The sequence below is a fragment of the Saccostrea cucullata genome, unplaced genomic scaffold (genome assembly GCF_032062105.1).
Source record: "Saccostrea cucullata isolate Sc308-1 unplaced genomic scaffold, CSIRO_AGI_Scuc_v1 ctg5518, whole genome shotgun sequence".
Lineage (NCBI taxonomy): Eukaryota > Metazoa > Mollusca > Bivalvia > Ostreida > Ostreidae > Saccostrea > Saccostrea cuccullata.
This window is the reverse complement of record NW_026931559.1, coordinates 26,193-48,263: the sequence shown is the minus strand read 5'-3', so window position 1 is coordinate 48,263 and position 22,071 is coordinate 26,193. Positions and strand designations below refer to the sequence as shown.

General features: G+C 32.1%; 2 protein-coding genes across 3 annotated transcripts; both read right to left on the bottom strand.

Moving 5' to 3' along the window:
• Window positions 1-930: 930 nt before the first annotated feature.
• LOC134232967 (uncharacterized) lies at window positions 931-4,930 on the bottom strand. 2 transcript variants are annotated; one of them, XR_009984886.1, is made up of 4 exons: window positions 4,580-4,930; window positions 3,808-3,872; window positions 1,693-2,561; window positions 931-1,656 (listed from the first exon to the last, which is right to left on the bottom strand). XR_009984886.1 is itself a non-coding variant. In XM_062714959.1 (3 exons), the coding sequence occupies exons 1-3, from the start codon at window positions 4,750-4,752 to the stop codon at window positions 2,044-2,046; spliced, it is 756 nt and encodes a 251-aa protein (XP_062570943.1). In that variant the 5' UTR covers window positions 4,753-4,930; the 3' UTR covers window positions 1,682-2,043. The 2 variants fall into 2 exon arrangements, 1 of the variants encoding a protein (XP_062570943.1); XM_062714959.1 differs by lacking the exon at window positions 931-1,656 and having other exon boundaries at window positions 1,682-2,561.
• Window positions 4,931-10,095: 5,165 nt separating this feature from the next.
• On the bottom strand, window positions 10,096-13,071 carry LOC134232965 (uncharacterized). The gene is made up of 6 exons (XM_062714956.1): window positions 12,841-13,071; window positions 12,705-12,763; window positions 12,395-12,538; window positions 12,116-12,247; window positions 10,872-11,039; window positions 10,096-10,145 (listed from the first exon to the last, which is right to left on the bottom strand). The coding sequence occupies exons 1-6, from the start codon at window positions 12,927-12,929 to the stop codon at window positions 10,096-10,098; spliced, it is 642 nt and encodes a 213-aa protein (XP_062570940.1). The 5' UTR covers window positions 12,930-13,071.
• Between the last annotated feature and the right edge of the window lie 9,000 nt (window positions 13,072-22,071).

The window sequence follows — 22,071 nt, the reverse complement described above, 5'->3', positions numbered from 1 at the left end:
AATGTTTTATTATACTGATGTAAATTATAATTTCTAAGGTTTGAATTTTCTTTGGAGTTAGATAATACTGCAAGAATGAGCCGAAGTCCTGATGACGTCACAATGCTACTGAAGTCATTATGACATCATCAGGCTATGGTTTTATTTCTGGAAATCAAAATTGGCGTCAAACATTGCATGAAAACTTTCCAAGGGGTGGGTAGCAAAAACTATACCCCCGGGGTATAGCTTTCTATGCGGGGAAATTTTCAGACTATGAAGAATAGTTATTTTACCTTCTGAACTTTATAAAGGAAACATTTTAACAGAAGTATAATAATCAATGTTTTGTACCGGTTGTTGAATATGGAATTAATTATGATTTCACGAGTTAGACAGGATTTAAAAAAAGATATTTTTACGATTGCGAAGAACGAGTGAAAATATAAAATAAAAGTCCCGTCTCACGACTCTGTTAAAGGCATCCTTATATAGACTAGTTAACTCTAAAACAATTTGTATATACATGTATACGTATATCTTTACACTTTCATTACAAATAATATGTTGACGGTACGACCGTTAGGGCCAGCGCAGCTACTTATCCAGTTTTCATTTAGATCGGACTCGTGATATCCGCATGTGACATTCGGCATGTCTAAGACTCTGACGTCATATGACGTCGTATGCATGTTGCATTATCCAAAGTACAGGCGACCGTTTCACTAACAAATCGTACTTTGGATAATGCAACATGCATACGACGTCATATGACGTCAGAGTCTTAGTCTGAGCCACGCAAAAGTATTTGTAAGTGTGTGTATTTTTGTTTTCTTTTATATGTATGAAAATTTCAAAAAATAAAGCATTATATAAAAAAAACAAGACATTCTTTTATCTTTTTATTTGTTTTTATTAAAGTTTGAGATAGCATTAGATGAGGGGGAAGAGGGAAGGCGGGAAAAGCAGTGTTTTTTTTATCTTTTAATTCTCTGCCTTCTCGAAGAGGAAAAGGGTTTCCAAATTCAATTGCACCATGAATTTATTGCATGTACATCACCTAATATATAAATACATCATTGTATGTTTGTACCACTTTATTTCTGTTAGAGTATGTTTGCATATCTTGTCAAGTAATTCCGTGTTTTTATTTTGATATAATAGATTTAATGTTTGATTGATTGATTGTATATTGTTTAACGTCCCTCTTGAGAATTTTTCACTCATATGGAGACGTCAAGACGTCACCGTATGCCGGTGAAGGGCTTCAAATTTAGACCTATACTCGGCACTCAGGGCCATTCAGCAGTGAGGGTTCTTTATCGTGCCAGCGCCTACCGTGACACGGGACCTACGTTTTTAAGGTCATATCCGAAAAACCCGTGACTTTCACTTCTAATGCCGATCGCTTGGCGAAGAAACAGTCACTACCTATTTTTACGTCTTAGGTTTGACGCGGCGCCGGGAACGAGAATCGAACCCGGACCTCCCGATCACGAAGCGAACGCTCTACCACTAGGCTACCGTGAACGGTGATTTAATGTTTGATGTATGTGTTTATACAAACGTGATGATACACTTATATCTCTATACGTACATATAGTACTAAAGTTCATCATTCGGCCAAGTTGTTGAATGTACGTTACTATATGGTCTGTTATTCAAATGTTCCAGGACCTCTGGTTTTGATAATTCCTTCAAATGTTCCAGGACATCTGGTTTTGATAATTCCTTTTCTTCTCGTTTAGCATCACAAGAAAATATTTTGCCCGGCTTCCCTCTTTCTTTGGAATTCACATAATTATATAATGACAAATGAACAACACTGTAAGGTCGATCTTCTTCTTTTACGTTGGGATCAGATGCCGCCATATGTTTGGCTTGATTTAATTCTGGCTTTAAAACTTTTTTCTTCTGGTTTAAAATTGCTAGGAAACCCTGTGTCTGGCTTTAATCTTTCTTTGGAATTAAAATTATTAAATGACGACAAATAAACAACACTGTACGGTCGATCTTCTCCTTCCTTTACGTTGGGACCAGATATAGTCATATATTTGGCCTGATTTAATTCTGCATAGTTCTCCTCTCTTCTTTCTTCTCAGTATATAGTTCGTTTTCAGATACAGTGTGGTGTAAAATAGATGAGTGTGGCATGAATTGGTCGTTCTCTTTTGTTTGAAATCTCTCCAACCTTGGAGGTAATGTCAGAGATGTACAACTTTCATCATGAGCGTCAACTTCTTTTTGCGATGATAGAACATCCAATTCTTGATCTTTGCCACAAACAACTTTTCGCTCCTTATGTAACAACGGTGAGAAAATCGAAGTCATTTTCAGATTGATTTGATCATATTCGGTTTCAAATGAACATTTTTTGTACAAATTTGTAATTATCTTACGATTTGGTTCTTTAGAGATCTTACAACATTTTTCAATTTTGGAAATTGTGTCCATGCATGATGCTGCACATGCACCGTCAATTTGAGAAAACCTTATCTCAGAATAGATGTCATCATCTTGGTATTGAGGTTCTGGAGTGAGTGCAGAAAGTTCAAAGTGTCCTGGCAGATCCAAGTTTCTATCTGTAAAAAATACATACACTTGTGGTCTTGCACACCGACCATGCATGCACTTGAAAATGAAACCTATATTAAACTAAATAAATATTAAGTTTGCTTTTCCTGAAGAAAATATTAACGCACTGGCAAATATTGAGAATAACGCATCTGACCAAAAGAAAAACGCATCTAAACACATCTAAATAGGCACAATATATACATAATATTTACATTAAAAGCTTGAAAAGTCAGATGGGACTGGTTAAACTGATTTAAAGGGTAAGAATTGATTTTCATTAGGGCTTTCAAATTCAGCAAAAATAGTGTTAGATAGGATTATGTTGTTCGAAAACCACTTGAAATAAACAAAGACAACTCTAAAAGATCAAACATATATATGCATCTGGAGAAATTCAAAAGTTTGTAAAATATAATAAGGTTATAGGAAAATAAATCTCTAATTTATTTTCCAAGGAGATGTTATTCAACTTATTTAGAACTCAAATTGTGCAAGTACTGTTTATGTGCTGTAAAGAAAAAAATATCATATAAGGCTTTACGCTACTTACAAATAAGACTTAAAGAAAATTAAAGATATTTTGCTTTGGTGCAATACTGAAACTTTATATAATTTATTCACCAATTATAAGAAAAAAATAATAAAGTAAACATCCCTGCATGGTCTCAAACCACGGCATATTTTCAAGTAACTTAAAGCTTTTCAACGTAATGACCACTGCAAGAAGAGTATGGTTGAAAATTGATCTTGTTTACCATACTTGTTGGGCCAATGTTTGCTCACCAGGTTGCTTAGGTGTTCTGTTTTTACCCGATGATAAAAAAAGGACCAGCCGGGTATCGACAGAGGATTCTTACTCCTCCATGGATCATGATCCCATCTCTTATGTTTGAAGATTCTTCTGTTTTCAATTTGTATTCAATTTTGTGTAATGGACTTGGAGTTTAAATTCTGTTCGTTATCTCCATATTTTGTTACTATATATGTTAAAGCCCTTGTATAAAGTCAATATTATTTTTGTTAGGTAAAACTCATCGTCGGAAACACACGGCTGATAACGCTTTGTTCCTCTCTCCATTACGAAGCGTAACGAGACATTATCAGCCGTGGGTTTCGTACGATGTGTAGAACTTTACATCGCATTAAAAAGACATAATTTTTCAAGATATTGGGTGTTTAAGCAAACAAGAAATCTAAGTTAGAAATAAACCATATCCAAACTACAGACCATTATTCAAAACAATGACATACCTGCTCCTGTGCTTGAAGACAAAATCCTTCCAATTCTTTTAGGATGTTTCATCCTGAGTTTTGAGCTAAACAATAAAAGAAAAGAAAATCTTGATTTCTGCTTTTATGAAGATAGAAATATTACGATAAGCATACAAAACAGAGGTTCTTTTTCACAAAAATCAAAGATTAGCAGCAGACATTACTTTGGCTGTTTACAAAAAGATTTGTAAGCATTATAAAAATATGCAAATAAAACATTTAGAGATAACAAACAGTATTCAAGATCAAAAGTCCATAAAAACAATGCAAAATAGGAGCACAGCAAACACGGACCTCCAAAACATCAGACGTGGGATGAGGTCCTTAATGTTTTAACAATTAGGTATTCATATATATGTTTTTACATTTTAAACGATCACTGTATCTATTCTTTCTATCATCTGTCTTAAACGGTCGCCCGCGTGGCGCAGTGGTTAGAGCGTCTGCTCTGTGTCTGTGTCGCAGTAAGTGCTGGCACGAAAAAGATCCCTACCTGCTCAATAGCCCTGAGTGCCGAGTATAGGACAAAATTTGTAGGTCTCCACCGGCAAGTGGTGGCGTCTCCATATGAGTGAAAATCCTCGAGAGGGAAGTTAAACAATATACAATCAATCAGTCTGTCTTAAACGACTTTGCAATTATCGTATTGCATCTCTTCAACCTTTGACAAGAGAAGACAACTAATTCACTTTTTAAAACGTATATCGAATGATTACAATTGCATAATTCTAGAATTGAGCTTTTGGCTTACCGAGATCGGAAGAAAAGAAGACATCCAATTAGAATGAGTGTTACAAGAGATCCAATTAGTGAGCAGCTTACAGCGATCCAGGTATCTATGTCATGCTTAACATATAGATCCTGACGTAGTGCTGGATACAGACTGGAAGTTAACTTTGTTTGTAGATCTTTGGTTTTATTCATCCATTTAGAAGCTGTATTCGTGTTCTCAACGGCAGAAATCCTGTTTTGCAGATATGAATGGTTATTCGTATACTCAGAAACAGTTGTTTGATGCTTCACGTCTGGTGTTATCCTAGACCAATCACTGCTGTTTTCTGAGTGAAAAAATTAAAGCAAAATTATGAAATGAATATAATTCTAATTTATTGCATAAGAATATTTATTTATTCTACTATTAATGTTTTTGTGACAAATGCCACAAATAAAACATCTCTGAATAAAATTTATTACTTATATTGCATCCTGTATCTTTATGACAGTTAAAGGATGGACACTTGAAGGGTGACCAACAAACATTTGAAATATTGCGACAATCACTTTTTAATAGTATTTTTAAAAATTTGATTAGTTTATAAATAGGTCTTATATATATTTTTTTTTAAATAGTTGACATTTTGTTTAATTTTTTTTTTCATCTCAAAGTTTTCAAAATCGTTGCTTGTTTGAATAATTGTGTTACCTGTAATAGTACATCCAGCAACATTATTACAGACAGAGTCAGGACACTCACAGACAGACATACACAACTGTCCGTAATATCCACGCGGACATGTCAACTTACAGTTCCATCCAATAGATCCAGCTGGACATTCTGATTATAAAGAATGGTTAAGATCAAAAACATCTTTCTCCTTCAATTATTTGCAAACTGTGAAAACTATGTAAATACTTTATCTAATAAATTTCAAGTTCTTTTATATTGTGTTGTTGTGGTAGACATTATTTCAAAATCATATATATCATTTTACAAACAGGTTAAATAAATAAATTTTCTGGAGAAAATTGAATCAAAAATTCATTTGCATAATCAGTTACTAGTAGTTTATTTAATGTTTACACAGATACACTTTATAAACACAAGTGGCTTCATTTTTTAGAATGTAGAAAACTAACTATGAATTATACATTTTTTCACAATTCCCCAATGTATACCTGAAACGAAACTTTCAAATTTTTTTCCCCAAAATGATGCATGCAGTATTTGAAGCTCCCTTACTTGAAAGACTCATCTTATATAATAATTATATAAGATGAGTCTTTCAAGTAAGGGAGCTTCAAATACTGCATGCATCATTTTGGGGAAAAAAATTTGATTAAATTATTATTGTCCCCCGCTTTCGCGAAAGCGAGGGGACATTAAATCTCATTTGCCTGTCCGTCTGTCTGTCTAGCTGTCCGTCCGTCACAAAAACTTTAACCTTGCCCATAACTTTTGATTAAGTGGAGCTATAATTTTCATATTTCACATGTGTATTTCTTGTGACAAGATCTTTCTTTGGGTACCACCAAATTTGACCTTTTGACCTTGACCTAGGAGTTTGAACCACTTTTACACAAAAACTCCAAACTTTTACTTTGGCCATAACTTTTGAATGGTAGGTACTAGGACTTTTATATTTCACATATGTATTTTTTGTAGCAAGACCTTTTATTGGATACCAACAAATTTGACTTTTTGACCTTGACCTCGGAGATTTATGTACTTATGAATAAACTTTAACTTTGACCAAAACTTTTGAATGGTAAGGGCTAAGGATTTCATACTTCATATATGTAATCCTTTTGAAAAGACCTTTCATTAGATACCAACAACTTTGATCCTTTGACCTTGACCTTGGAGTTTGACCTCCTTTTTAAAAACTATAACCTTGGTTACAACTTTTGAACGTTGGATACTAGGACTTTCATATTTCATATATGTATCCTTTGTGGCAAGACCTTTCATTGGATACCAACAAGTTTGACCTTTTGACCTAGACGATTTATATACTTATGAAAAAACTTCAACCTTGACCAAAACTTTTGAATGGTAGGGGCAACGGCTTTCATACTTCACATATGTAATCCTTGTTAGAAGACCTTTTATCCTTTGACCTTGACCTTGGAGTTTGACCTACTTTTCAAAAACTTTGACCTTGGCCACAACTTTGGAACAGTAGATACTGGGACTTTCATAGTTCATATATGCATTCTTTGGCAAGACCTTTCATTTGATATCAACAACCTTGACCTTTTGACCTTGACCTAGGACATTTTTTGTACTAATAAAAAACTTTAACCTTGACTATAACTTTTGAATGGTAAGGGCTAGGGCTTTCATACTTCAAATATGTAATCCTTATGAGAAGACTTAATTTTCATTGGTAAACTAAGAACTTTAACCCTTTGACCTTGACCGTGGGTTCAGTGATGATTTCGAAATAAATGACATATGATAGGGTGTTCATATTACACACAATACGTCATTATACATATATCATATGGCTTCGAGGGTGACATACAAGAATATTTGCCCCGAGGTGACAGGAAAGCCATGGAGTGTTATGTCACCCGATGCCGAAGGCATTTCACCCACAATGACACCAAAAGTGGGGGACCACAATTCCTTGAATTTGCTTGTTATCAATAATAACAGATCGGCAATATAGGTTGCTAGTGTATATATTTTTTATACTTATCATTATAGATTAGTTAACTCTACAATTTCAATGTGTCTTTGAATTATTTTGTATTTATAATTGATATATTATCATTTTTATTACAAATTTTATTTATTGGTAAGCCAAAAATTATTTTATTTATGACAGAGAAATTACTCTTCATTTTTAAAACTTGTAATCCATTTCTTTTGAATTACTTGTTCAAAAAATATGTTTAAAACAAACATTAATTTTGAGAATAGATTATTAAAATCAATAAAGTTATTGATATTATTATTTTTTTTCTATTTTCTAGCTTAAAAGAAGATAAAAATTATACGTACCAGAACATTCTTTAGACTTATTGTTTAGATATTCGTTATAGCAGCACTCAGTTCCGAAACTGCCAAAAAAAAATATATGTATCAATTTTTCAACAAAAGATAAATATCGCATGGGTTAAAAAAATCCTTTCAAATCCATTTGGTTTAAATCAAAGCATATTACCTATTACAAGCTTTTACAGTGGTCATAGTTATAGAATGTGTGAAATTTTTCATACATCTGTTCATATTTAAACAGTATGGAATAGAGAATTGATTGTTAACATTTAATGAACGGAAAACAATTCTGAAACGAATGTACCTAGTTCAAGTAATGGGAAAATATAAATTGCATTCTCAAGTGGTAATAAATATGTTTATTACACATTAATAATTGCATGAATTTTGCATATGCAATATATCCGCGGTCATAATAGCCTTATCAGCCCTGCAGGTCGGATATGGTTCCGCAGGGCAATATCACATCCTTAATAAAAAAAAAATCCTGAAAAAAACAGTAATTTTTTTTCCACCTGAAGTTGATGTGTACTGTATTTTATTACTATGAGTATACCTATAAGTATGTTATAAAAATACCAAATAAAAAACAACATAAAACAAATACCGTTTTTCATGTTACATCCTGTATTAGCCCTCGACCAATATCCCCGGACCTTCGGTCTTCTGGCTGATATTGGTGTCTAGCCCTGGATGATACAGAATGTAATATGGACAAGGGTATTTATTATTCTTTTTACAAAATTCTTCTCGAATTCCTAGTCCATTTTTGTGTCCTTAAATGTGTTCATTTTATGACATCATAATTTCTTTTTAGCATGATTGTAAAAAAAAATATGCAAAGTTCACAGACAGATAAAAGATAATATTGTGTTGAAATTTCTGTTCGAATTACTCACTCGTAGCAAATTAGTGTGCCATACGCAATTATAATCTTAAGAGCTTTGGGATTCTCTGATTTTCCATCTCTTTTTAAATTCTTGAGGAGAGATTCAAATTGAGGTACCACATTGTGACCATGCTCAAAATTCCAATTCCAATTTAGCATTACAAATTAAGCATTAAGTAAATGCAGTCCATTAAACATTAGAGTTGTGAAATTAGGTGTTTTGGAAATGTTAGCGTCCCATGTCTGTCAGTAATATCTGCTGTTACCCTTTGTCAAAATGATCCGTAGATGAGTTGCTGTAAAAAAATAACCTAATGCTAGTAATTGTTATGCCCTCGTAAACGAAGTTTCTGGGTAAATAGTTTTTGTCATGTCCGTCCGTCTGTCTAACTGTCTGTCTGTCTCTCTGTCTGTCTGTTTAGCTGTTTGTTCGCAAAAACTTTAACCTTGCCCAAAACTTTCGATTTCGTGGTGCCATGACTTTCATATTTCACATGTGTATTCCTTGTGACAAAACCCTACTAAATTTGACATTTGGACCTTGACCTTGGCCCACTTTTACACAAAAATTCCAAACTTTTACTTTGGCCATATCTTTATTATGAACCAGGACATTTATACTTCACATATGTATTCTTGGTTAAAAGACCTATCATTGGATACCAACAACCTTGACCGTTTGACCTTGACCTTGGAGATTTCCGTACTTGTGAAAAAACTTTAACCTTGGCCATAATATTTTAACGGTAAGGGATAGAGTTTTCATACTTCACATATGTAATTCTTGTGAAAAGATCCTTTATTGGATGTCACGAACTTTTACCCTTTGAACATGACCTTGGAGTTTGACCTACTTTTAAGAAGCAAACCTTTACCATAACGTTTAATGACCTTGGAGTTTGACCTACTTTTTAAAATTATAACCTAAGCCATAATTTCTGAAAGGTTAGGGCTAGAGCTTCCATACTTTACATATGTAGTTTTTGTGGCAAGACCTTTTATTGGATACCAATGATCTTGACCTTGAAGATTTTTGTACTGATGAAAATTTTTAACCTTGACTGACTTTCATATTTCACAACTGTAATTCCAATGAAAATACCCAGTACTCTTGGTAACAATACATTAACTTTGCATTTCACATGTTAAAGAAAAGTTTAATCTTTGCTATATTGCTATATTGCATGTTTCACAAACACATCTCGTTTTGTAATGAAAACGTAGGCAGTGTTCGACCAAACTGACATGTTGAATTTCCAAACAAAGTTTTTGTGTCGACAACGAGTAAAGATTTTGATTTTAACGTATTATTTGGGTACGCAGCACAATTAAGGTTACAGTAAGAAGGCGGGGCCTAATTTGTACGGGAAATGTTTACTATGAGGTCACATATAATATAAGGTCTTCAAAATATCACAAATTGAAATTATTTGCTATTTCAAACAGCTGGATGGCTGTATACTACATACAAACTTACTATTACATGCAGTGCAGAAATATGTATCATGAAGTACAACTTCAATTCTACCTAAAACCATATTTTTGCATTTTTTAATTTAATAAAATTAAAAGATCACACAAGTGTCAATATTCAACATACCAAAGAAAATGTTCAGGCACAGACATAAAGAATGGAGGACTATAACGAAATTCGTCAATCGCAGTTTGATCGATGGAGTAGCACTAGCATCAGGTCTAGACCATCTGTGAATAAACGAAACATGAATATTGCACTCCCACTACTTAACATCTGCCTACACATAGCCTGTATGAAAAGATGTCTTTCCATATTGATTATCATGTTTTACAATGAAAGAGAAACAAAACTTTGCCAGTCGTAATAGCCCTTTTGGTGGAGGTAGAAAGTCTGGCTGTAATGATGAGGAGTATGTATTCCTACTGTCAAGCAGATCCATAGATTTTCCAGCAACGACTGAAGTTTTAAAAATTAATAACGAATCTTCTTCTAATGGACATAAGTAAATGTGAAGTTAAGAAACCGAAGAAGCAATCAACCAATCTGCTCCGATCTATTTCGGAAGGATAACTAGCAAATCTATTTCTATATGTATGTGTTCGTTTTTATGTAGTTTTTCATATCTTTTTGAAACATATATTCTTAAATTTTGCTTTGCATATGTCAGAGCAATAATACGTTTTCAAGAAATAAAGAAGTAAATTCAGAGTCCTTATGATATATATTTTGATCATGTGTTTCCTTGCCATTCAAAAACTTAATTTACGCAGTTATTTAATTACAAACGTTATACTTTATTGAATATTATGGAAGTAAAATATAAAACTATCAAATATAAAAAATAAAAAATATTATTCAGAAATTTCTTTTTAGTTTTTTACATTAACCCTTGATAATACTTGGACGCATGAGACCTTTGATGATAATGAATAAAATTTATAAATATTTTATACTTTTTGATGATGATGTTGTGGGTTTAAAAGATGTGGCAAAAACCGTTATTTTCTTAGACTTTTCTGATGAAGCAGAATCGAATGTACTGGTTGGTGCTTCTGGCTGAGTTGAACGTCTGTGACCTTGAACTGTAGGACCATCACTGACTGATGATGGTGATGAAAGCTCTGAAATATAAGGGAATCCATTAAGATGTGAAGTTATTGAGGATTAACAGTAATATTATTTTTAATAAACTAAACAGTACGTTTGGCCTGCTCCTAGTTTGGATTGTTTAATGGACTTTTGATCTTGAATGCTGTTACGCTTCGTCATTTTTATATGTTTCATATATGCAAAGAAATTGAATGATTAAAGGTCAAAGTAAAGGCATGGTATTCTATAGTACTTAATTAAGATTAATAAAAAAAAACTATTTATAATGTGTTTTTGTTTTATAAAATTTAATGATAAAAACAAAAAAACACATACATATTTTTAATTAATCTTTAGTAAGTACTATAGTAAACTATGCCCTAACTTTTACCTTTATTCATTCAAACTGATAAAATTGCTACTTATTTGTGAATATTCTTCAATCTTCATTGTTCCTCTTTGTGCAACAGTTATTGATGAATTTTACAGTGATGGCTTATATTTACACGAGAAAATATACGGAAGCTATTTAGCCTTGCAGATATTTAGCAAAAAAATTCAATGGAAGATAAAAATCGGTCTTTCAAGCACATATCACATGTACGCTGTCTAGGCAAGGAGCGACACCTATCCTCAACCCTTATCTTTCCATTGTGACAAATCCTCGCAAAATGCTTTTTCTGCCTTTATATATTTTCAGAACAGTATAAGGGGATATTTGGCCTAACAAATACGTTAAACTTGATATTCTATACCCGTACTACTTTGTATGGATTATGTAAATCGTAGATATGCCTATGACACCATAAATGAAAAAAGTACCCTCATACATATAACATAATGCAGGTTAAGTTGTCAGGTTAAACCAAAGACTACAAAAGTCAGCGCTTATGGTAAATTGACAATCAAAATTGCTCATAAGATTTCTGACTGAACATACATGAAACATATGGAGATAACAAACAGTATTCAATATCAAAAGTCCATTAAACAATACAAAATAGGAGCAGAGCACACACTGACCCTCATAACAACTTAATCGCCTTCACCTAGATACCCGATAGTTCTTAGCAGATTTATAGTATTAAATATCACCGTAATTATTTACTGGATGTTGAATTATCCATTTTAAGCGTTGACATGTCCAAAGATGGCTCTGATTGTCTTACAATTTTCAGTGTTGAAATATCCGTAGAGGTCTCCAACCAGCTTGACACTGGCACATCTGTGGATACTTGTTCTGAATTACAAATTAATCTCATAAAGATGTTTTTTTGTACCAAAATAAAAAAAAATGAATGAATGAAAAGGCAAAGTTATTCAAATTCTTTTGTCATTATAATATACATATTCAGTCCTTAAAATTTATAATACGAATTATGAACACCTTTTAAATTTACATTGGTCTGACATCCATTGACAGGATGACAGTGTTGTGCATTACATCCGCAAGGTACCACACAAAGACGGCCATAAAATCCTGTTATACATTGCTGTGAACAATTCAACCCGAAACTTCCCCATGGACACTCTGCATGAAAAAAATTCTTTAAAACATGAAAATGCATCTTTAGATGAAAAAAATATTATGTAGAAAATAATCCTTTACTTTTATTCTCCTAAAATAAAACATAATGTGTACATTTGTACATAGTACTGATAAAGTTAAATAAATATGTACATGTAAAATAACTTACCCATACAGTCCATCCATTGGTGATCGAAATAGAAGTTATATTTACACAAAGTACTTCCCCTAAAATTGAGAAATACATGTATTTTATTTATTACATTATTAAAGCAAATTTTATGTGTGACGTTAATTTTTCCTACCTTTTTAATTCCAGAGTATTCAGCATTCCAGCGGTTTGGATCAAAATTATTGTTGATAAATACCATTTCGATTTATAATTTACTTCCATTATTTTTATGATACATGCATTAAATGTAAATTTTGATTGGGGAATCTAGTTCTACAAAACCATCAATTTACAAAAATACCAGGAAAAACAAATGTTTAATTAGACAGTCCTATAATTTGACTTTCACTCAACGTAAACTGAACTTATACTTTAAACACTCATTTTTAAAATTTAGGGCAATTAAATTTCCCTGTAACATACTTTATAAAAATATATAAACATCCGGTACTTTATTCAAAAAAGGATTTAAATATGGTTGGAATGTGTTGTTAAATTATTAAAGCAATTTTTTTACTAATATTAACAAACTCAGGGTTAATTTAATTTAAACAATATTTTATTATGAAAAACATAATTGGATTGGACAGCAGGCACTGCCTATATAAGTCCTTTCCTCAATACAAGGTCAACATCATACATGTACAAGTAAACATTATTAATATAACATTGAAAAATATAATTATATACATGCATATATTCAGTAGAAATGTATATGACAAGGCAAATTAAGGGGAACAAACAAAAAAAGAGAAATATATGAGCTGTTAATATAATTTAAATTTATATTTTAAACTGTATGACTGGCAATTATAGTAATAATTGTTGATTGTATAATTAAAAAAAAAAATGAATAAGAAAACATAAATAGGTTTTGGTTCTGTGATTTGACAATTGAAAAAAATAGCAGATATAATATCATGCAAATCGCTTTGTAGTAGCAATAAATTCTTGAACAAGTTTAAATATTGCAATATTTTGGTTGTATGTAAGATTATTGTCTCCATTTAAAATAAGTTGTAAACATAAAGGCACTGGTAATTGCAAAGTATTAAAGTTTTGTATTAGGTTCTGTCTTTGCATACAGTATTTTGGACAATTCATAAAATAGTGATATGATGTTTCTGAACTAAATCCGCACATGTTACAACTTTTATCTTCCTTTAAAAAATGATTAAATAAGTCATCATTTAAATTACTAGCATTATTTCGCAATTGACAATGCAATATATTCATTTTACGACTTCCATAATTGTAATATTTCTTAGGTTTTATGCAGTATATATTCTTTATGGCAGTTTTGAATGATGTAAGTGAAGAAAGGTTTCGGATATTAAATGGTAAATCATTCCAAAGTCTTATAGTTGAAGGGAGGAAACTTTTCATAAATGAAGTTGTTTTGGCTTGTGGAATATGAAATGTAAGATTGTCCAGATTCCTTAAGGGATAAGAATTATCTGGAAGAATGCATTGTTGTAATAAATCTTGCAAATACTGGGGTGCTAATCCATACACTATTTTATAAAATAACACTAGTTTATGTATTTTTCTTCTTATTTCAAGAGTATCCCAGCCAAGCTCTTCATAAAGCTTTGATCTTGATGAATTGATTCTTAAACCGGTTATTATTCGTGCAGCTGCAACCTGAACATCTTCCAGTAATTTTGCATCTCTTTCATTACAATTATCCCATACAATATCTGAATATTCAAGAACAGGACGAATAAAAGCAAAATATATTTTTATCAAAGCATCCCTCTTAAGTGTGTGTTTTAACATTCTTAAGATATTTAAGCGATTACATGCTTTAGCATGAATATCAAGTATATGGGATCTCCAATTACCATCTTGTTGAAATCTTATTCCTAAATGAGTATGTGTTTCAACATTTTTAATAGTGGGCCCATCTTCACCAAACTTAATTTTTGGATGGCAAATATTTTTCCTGCTAAAATCTAGATTGACTGTTTTGCAAGGATTGAATTCTACTGCCCATATATTAGACCACTGTCTTATTTGTCCAAGATCTTTAGTTAATATGTTTGCAGAATTAATAATATCATCATCAACTATGACATAAAGAGAGGTGTCATCTGCAAAAAGCCTTACAGGACATGATAATTTGTCAGATATGTCATTAATATACAATAAGAATAAAAAGGGACCCAGGACTGACCCTTGTGGGACACCTGAATTGGTAGCTCTAGTAGTTGATGAAAAGCCATCAAGAACTACTTTTTGAGTTCTATCGGACAAGTAATTCTCAATCCAATTAACAATTTGTTCTGATATACCATAATATTTTAGTTTATAAAGGATACCTTTATGCCATACTCTATCAAATGCTTTTGAAATGTCACAAAAGACAAATCTAATATCTTTACCTTTATCAAGACTAGATATTATTGTGTGATATATTTCTAATAATTGATTTGTTGTGGAATCACCTGGTTGAAATCCAGATTGGTATTTATTAATTATATTATTTTCAAGACAATAATTATACAAGTGCTTGAATATGATTTTTTCTAAGATTTTACATACAACTGAGGTTATTGATATTGGACGATAATTATTAACATCTTGTGCACTTCCTTTATTCTTATAGATGGGAGTAATTTGTGAATTTTTCCAAATGTCTGGAAGTTGCCCAGTAGTAAGTGAATAATTGTATAATTTGGTAAGGGGTTTTACTATCGAGTTAGTTATATTTTTAAGAATCAAAGGTGACATACAGTCAGGACCTGGAGGTTTAGTAACATTTATAACTTGGAGCTGATCCAATACTTCTTGCTCTGTGATTACAAAATCATCAAATGAAAAGTTCAATGGTGGTCCTGGTCCGTGTAATGGTACCTCAGGTTCATTGTAAAGGGTTGAAACTCCAGCAAAATATTCATTGAGTAAGTTAGCTTTTTCAATAGGATGAAAGTATGTATAATTTGAGGACTTTAAAGGTGGTGGTGGTTTGCTTTTATTATTTTGTTTGGATAGAGATTTAACTATTCTCCACCATTTACCAGGGGGTATAGATTTGTCTATTTGGTCTGAAAGTTTTTGGTTAAGTCTATCTCGTGAAGCTCTAATTTCATCAATTACTTTGTTTCTTAAAATGCGGTAGTGTTCCCAGTGTTGGGGGTTTTGAGTTTTCACTGCTTTCTTGTGTATACGATTTCTTTTCCTCATTAGTTTTCTAATAGAATTATTCATAAATACCTTATCTCTGGGACGGATTGTTATGGTTTTTGTTGGGATATGTTTTTTAATGCATGCATTTATTTTGTTTACAAAATTTGTATTTATTTCATTGATGTTATGAGAATTAAAGACTTCAGTGTCCCAATCAGTTGCATTTAATTCATCATTAAGACCTTTATAATTAGCACTTTTATAGTCCCTTATCTCTCTTTTATAAGCATACTGTTTCAATATATGAAACTTAACTTCCACTCCAGTTACGGAATGACTACTACAACAAGGGGGATAGACAAAACTCTCATTAATTATACCGGTGTTGTTTGTAATGATTAGATCTATGCATGTACCCACATTCCGAGTGAAATTAGTAGGTTCATGAATCAAATTCGATAGACCAAACCTTTGTAAGAGAAGCTTAAACTGTGTACTTTGATCTACCAAAACATTGACATTAAAATCTCCTAGTAGAATGATTGGTAAATTACATTCCAGTACCTTTTCAATATTTGAGCAAAAACTGTCCCAATAGTCTGCTAATGAATTAGGTGGCCTATGCAATACACCAACAAGAATTTTTTTCTTAATAACATGTACTTCTGACCATAAGATTTCTAAATTATTAGTATTTAAATCTTTACGCTCATAAAATGCAAGTTCATTGGATATATACATTGCAACTCCTCCTCCATGCCTATTTCTGTCTAGACGAATAGGTGGATGAAATCCATTTATACCTAATACCTCATTTTCTATGCTGTTATCAAGATGTGTTTCACTAATTGTTACAATATCAAAATGTGATAGTTCTGCAGTAATAATATCAAGTTTTGGTAGTAAGCTGTACACATTGTTGTGTGCTATTTTCAATGAACTAAGTCTCATGTTATTTGAAGGACCTGGGTTTGTTTCAATGCATCCAAGTATTAGAAGAATGCGAACCACAGTGACATGATAACGAATATTAGAATATTTATCACTGCAGTTGGCGACATACAAAGGGATAAATAAAAATCTACTTACTATCCATGGCTTAGATATACTATTTACAAATTCAATCATTGGTGTCAAAAATAAGAATATATTCAAGGAAGATAGCGAGCAAAGCCATGGGTCGTGGAAATCTGTATAAAACCGGATATACATAGAAGAATACTAAACACAGAACCAAATCCGCACAATTACTAAAAAAATAAGTGTGCGAAAAAACAAAACAAGAAAAAATATACATACAAACTAAATAAGAAACAAAATGTCTTGAAGGAATGACATCATTCGTATTGTAATGACAAGCAATACGAGGTAATGATATTTCTATAATGAGAAGTATATACAAAAACCTCATTACATGTAAGTACAAACTCAGGGTTTCCAATAAATGATCACACGAATTCGGGGTTCTCCACAAAGAGGTTTTATAATGTCTTCCACTTATAACCCCGCGAATTCGGTTTAAGAAAATAGGAAAACTAGTGTACAGAAGAACAACAACAGGTTCACGTTTATATTTTCATTTAATAGCAAACAAATAGCAATAAAATTATTGTCTAAAAATATGCATAAAGTATTTTACACATTAGAATTATGAAAAAAATCTTTGAAAAGCAAATACCTACCGAAAACCAATTATTATTCGCGACGAATTTATTTCGCGGTTTACAAGGAGTAAACTACTTGTTGACGATTAATTTTCGTTGATAAGTTTTTTGATAGACACAAATACTTTTAGGACCGGTTCGAGGCGAGAAATATTCGCAATTTCGAGGCTTTCGTGAACGTCCCGAAAATTTCTCGCACGTGAATTAAAGTTGGTTTACCATATATGGACAGCACAATCACGAGGTTGTTGTGAAATTGTTACTTCAAAATGACTGGCGGAAGAAAGAATTCTAATCAAACCTGTGTGTTTATACCAAGATCACCAGCGCAAGTGCATTCAGTTAAGTTGACTACACCAGTCAGGAATAAGATAAAATAGAATGTTCGACAAAAGTATCCACAATATGTAAGTACGCCTCCCAATTGATTAACAGGCATAAGTAGTTATATATCTATCAGTTGATTCGACACGCAAAAACATGTTCTACGTATGTACAATTTATAAAACGAGGTAAATTATTGACCAACAAATTACAATTGATGAAACAAGAATATCAGCAGTCTCTTTTAAAGAAATTTTTTCGTTAATTGTATGGTCGATAATATGACCCTGTAAGCAAATAATTTCTCATCCATTTAAACGCTGACGTTTATTATAGTAATTGTTAGTCTAATATTTAAATACTCAATCGACGACAGATTTTCCGTTATTTCCGCATCATGACAAGGAGCACACTGCGGGTGTGACTGGTCAGCAAGGGGTGCTCACTCTTCCTGGATATTTTACTTGAAAAAGACGTTAATGGTAAACTAACAACCAAGCTGATGACTTTAACTTTTTTATCGTCAACTTCCCTTACCTATGCAGCAATATACCTTCATAACCTGCATATGGAGTGTATATAGCTCAGTTGATTCGATATGCAGGATGCTCTACGTATAAACAATGTCTAAAACGAGGTAAATTATTGACAAAGAAATTGATGAAACAAAAATTGCAGCTGTGTCTTTTAAAGTCATCATTTAGAAAGTTCTATGGTCGATACAATGATCTTGTCAGATTTCTACTAATTGTTAATCCATTATTTAGACACTGAATTGATGACAGATTTTCCCGTTATTTCCTGAACATGACTAGGAGCACATGGCGGGTGTGACTGGTTGGCAGGGGATGCTTACTCCTTCATATCTCCTGATCTCACCTCTGATATTTTGTAAGTCCATGTTTGCTCTGCTCCGATTTTGTATTGTTTTATAGACAGAGTTTTGATTTTGAATACTTTTCGTTATCTCCATATGTTTTATTCTATTCGAGCAGTTTTTTCCATAAGGAAGCAGATAAACCACTATCTTTCAATGTATGTACTTTAACAGAATTAATAAAGAAAAATTCTTTATCTCCATTACATTTACTATGGCATTCAGTTCTAATTAACAGCATATCCAACAAACTATTATAATTCCCATGGGTACAAATTGTGCCATGTTACTAGCTGATCTAATTTTTTATTGATATGAAGCCGAATTTATTCAAAACTCTGTACACAGAAATAAATGAAACACTTGCTGCGATCTTCAGTTGGGCATTTAGATAAATCATCGAAGCATTGTCATCTTACATTGAATACTTTATTTCAATACATTCAATATATGAGGCAACTGATTTTTTTTCTTCCAATGTAGACTATTCTGAATAAAAAACGAGTAAAGATATATAAGAGCACGTTCTACATGTACAAGAAAAGATTATTTGAAACTTTGCAGTATTGGTGGACTACTTTGTACCTTTTATTTACGATTCAGCAAAATACATGTATAATGTCATATAAAAGATTTTTTTATCACAGAATATTTTCAAAATTTACGAGGGGTGATCAAAAAGTTCGCGAACTAATTGAATAATTTCCATAACAGAAATAATATTTGGTTTCAGTGTTGATTATATTTTAAATTAATCCTCTCCGATTTTCATGCACATCTGTTACGGTTCTGCGCATGCGCGAATCACTTGATATAGGCGGTCATGTGACCCCCTCCGTAGCGTTCTGTCACAAAAGCTGAAAGATTTTTCTGAGTTTAATATTTCTCTCCATGTAAATTAATTTTTATAACAAGAACAGTTTTTTGTCAGAAATGGTCAAATCTCGGTAACAGAATGGTTGGATAAGAATATCCTTCCCAAAGATAAGCATAACGACCATCAAAATCCGAATCTTCTGTCTCGGAAGAGACGTTTACTCAAGGTTGATAGAGAATGGGTGCCTTCTTCTTATCATATCTAATATATTTTAAATCTAAAGTAAACGATATCTTAGGTATTTAATAATTATATCATTGTTAAAATATTCAACTACTTTACAAATTGTAAATTGGACATCTTTGATAGCAAATTGCTTAATTAAAAACACACCTCCTTTTAAACTTGCTTTCACTGGGCAACATAACAAGTATCATTTTTAACCATATGCCTTTCTTCACTAAAACGACCAATCCAATCATTGATTGAATTTACAGGAAGTCATTTGTCTTAATAAACTGTGTACAAATTATTATTTCAAGGGATTTTTAAGATGTACAATAAATTTAACAGTCGTTTTTTAAACGAGTACGACTGAGACAGCCATTTTTCGTCACAAGGGACCTACATAGTGACGTCATTTTCACATTGTGACGTCAAAAAAAGGGGCAAAGCTTTATTCAGCATATGCTATTTATAGAACGTGTGTATGGCTATGTGTGTACCAAATTGTTTTCTAATCTGAATTGGGGTTTTGTAGATATAGAGATAGTTCGCGAACTTTTTGATCACCCCTCGTATGTTCCAGAGTGAGTAAAAATAAGCGTTAAAAGATTTTGAATTTGTTGATATTTTGTCATTGGGTCTGAAGAGAATGACCAAACATTAAATAAAATATTACGTACTTCGCTCAATTAATAAAACATCACTTACCTAATATAGACCGCAATGATGTGACAACAAGCGTGACATGAGAACAGGAAATGTTCATTTCTATGCATCTGAGGTTCGTCTTTTCCCTCTTTTGTTTTGTTTAATTTATGTGATAAATTGTTATTTCATTATGTCCACCTTTTCATTTCTGCATATTTTCCTATAGTGTATTAAAGATTCTATCCACGAAATGATAAATTTTTATTTCAAATGATCTTGTAGTAGGAAATGCTTATTACTTAAACTCCAACTTTAAATGTAATCTAATGGGACAATGTGCCCTGAATTTAAATTGCAATTGTATGTATTCATTCAATTGTTTTAATTTCTAAATTGAGACAGATAGGGAAAACATTTTTTAAAACAAGAATGCCATCTTTCTTCTTCAGAGTAATCGTTTCAAACATTCGATTGTCGTAATTATGATCTTTAAAACACGGACTGCATATTCCACTGTAGCACATAGGTGATTCCAATTTTAGGTTCATAAGGGTAGTTGTTTGTCCTATAGTTTAGTTTTAGTCTTTTTAGTCTTTTGTTTGTAATTGTTTGAGATTTATGGCATTATAATTTTTTTTTTTACATTTCACATGAATTGAACTTCAAAAATTTATAAGCATTGAAAGCGCTGTCATCAATCTTTTGCAAGGAATACGATTTTGTTCAATATTTATTTTAAGGCAATAGAATGTCGATTTTTTCCATAAAATATTATTTGTTATAATTTATAGGAACAGAAATAGCATCTAATCATTCAAAAGATGTTCATGGACTAATCTTAATATCTCTGGTGGGTTCAAAAATCATTAAAATTGTCTGAAAGGAAACGAAGGTTTTTAAGTGGAAGGTAATGGCTTAAAATGACGTCAAATAATTGTGACGTCATAAACATTAATTCAATAAACCATCGGACTTCGGTGTGTCAATCCATTACACTTCAGCGAATCGCGGCTCACTGGAAACGAGCCATCGGACTTAGTTGTGACCATCTCTGCCTCTGGCATTCGTAATGACAGTGAACCATAGGAGTATGGTGCAGACCGTCTTACTTCGGCGTCAATATCGCACTTTGAACAGCGTCTTACACATTTGCATGTAATTTGCTTTAATTTTAGGAATTCAATGCAGAAAATAAGCTGCTATAGAAAACGCTATCGAAACTTTGCGGATTGTAGGCATTTATATAAACTGAAGCTTGCCATATTGTATATTGTATATTGTTCAATTGTTCAATTGTCTTTGAGATTGAATACTGTTCGTTATCTCCATTTCCTTCTTATTATAACCGATATATAAATAGATCACTTCATTGTATAGTGAAAACAAGATTTTTTAGAATTGTTAATATGTTCTCTGTTTTCGTGAAGAATGTCTTAAATAAAAGCAAATTGTAAATTGCAACGAAATGGCGAAAAAGATGTTTTAAAATGTCTCTTACAAATTATTTAAACTCATCCCAACGGTAATGCATACCTAGAAAAGGCCTCTTTTTCCTGTTTAATTTTATAGCGTTTCCAAACTATATTATCAATAATTAATAAATCTCAGTGGGTCCAATTTATTGAGCTTTCACTGAGCTTTGAAAATTGATAAATATTTACAAACTTTTAATGAGAAATT

Coding starts and splice junctions, on each gene's coding strand:
- LOC134232967 (XM_062714959.1), bottom strand. CDS start 4,752: ATGAATAAAACCAAAGATCTACAAACAAAGTTAACTTCCAGTCTGTAT. Junction 3,873..4,579: donor CTTCTTTTCTTCCGATCTCG/GTAAGCCAAAAG, acceptor TTTATTGTTTAG/CTCAAAACTCAGGATGAAAC. Junction 2,562..3,807: donor GTCTTCAAGCACAGGAGCAG/GTATGTCATTGT, acceptor TATTTTTTACAG/ATAGAAACTTGGATCTGCCA.
- LOC134232965 (XM_062714956.1), bottom strand. CDS start 12,929: ATGGAAGTAAATTATAAATCGAAATGGTATTTATCAACAATAATTTTG. Junction 12,248..12,394: donor GACCAATGTAAATTTAAAAG/GTGTTCATAATT, acceptor TTTGTAATTCAG/AACAAGTATCCACAGATGTG. Junction 10,146..10,871: donor CACAACATCATCATCAAAAA/GTATAAAATATT, acceptor GTTTATTCACAG/ATGGTCTAGACCTGATGCTA.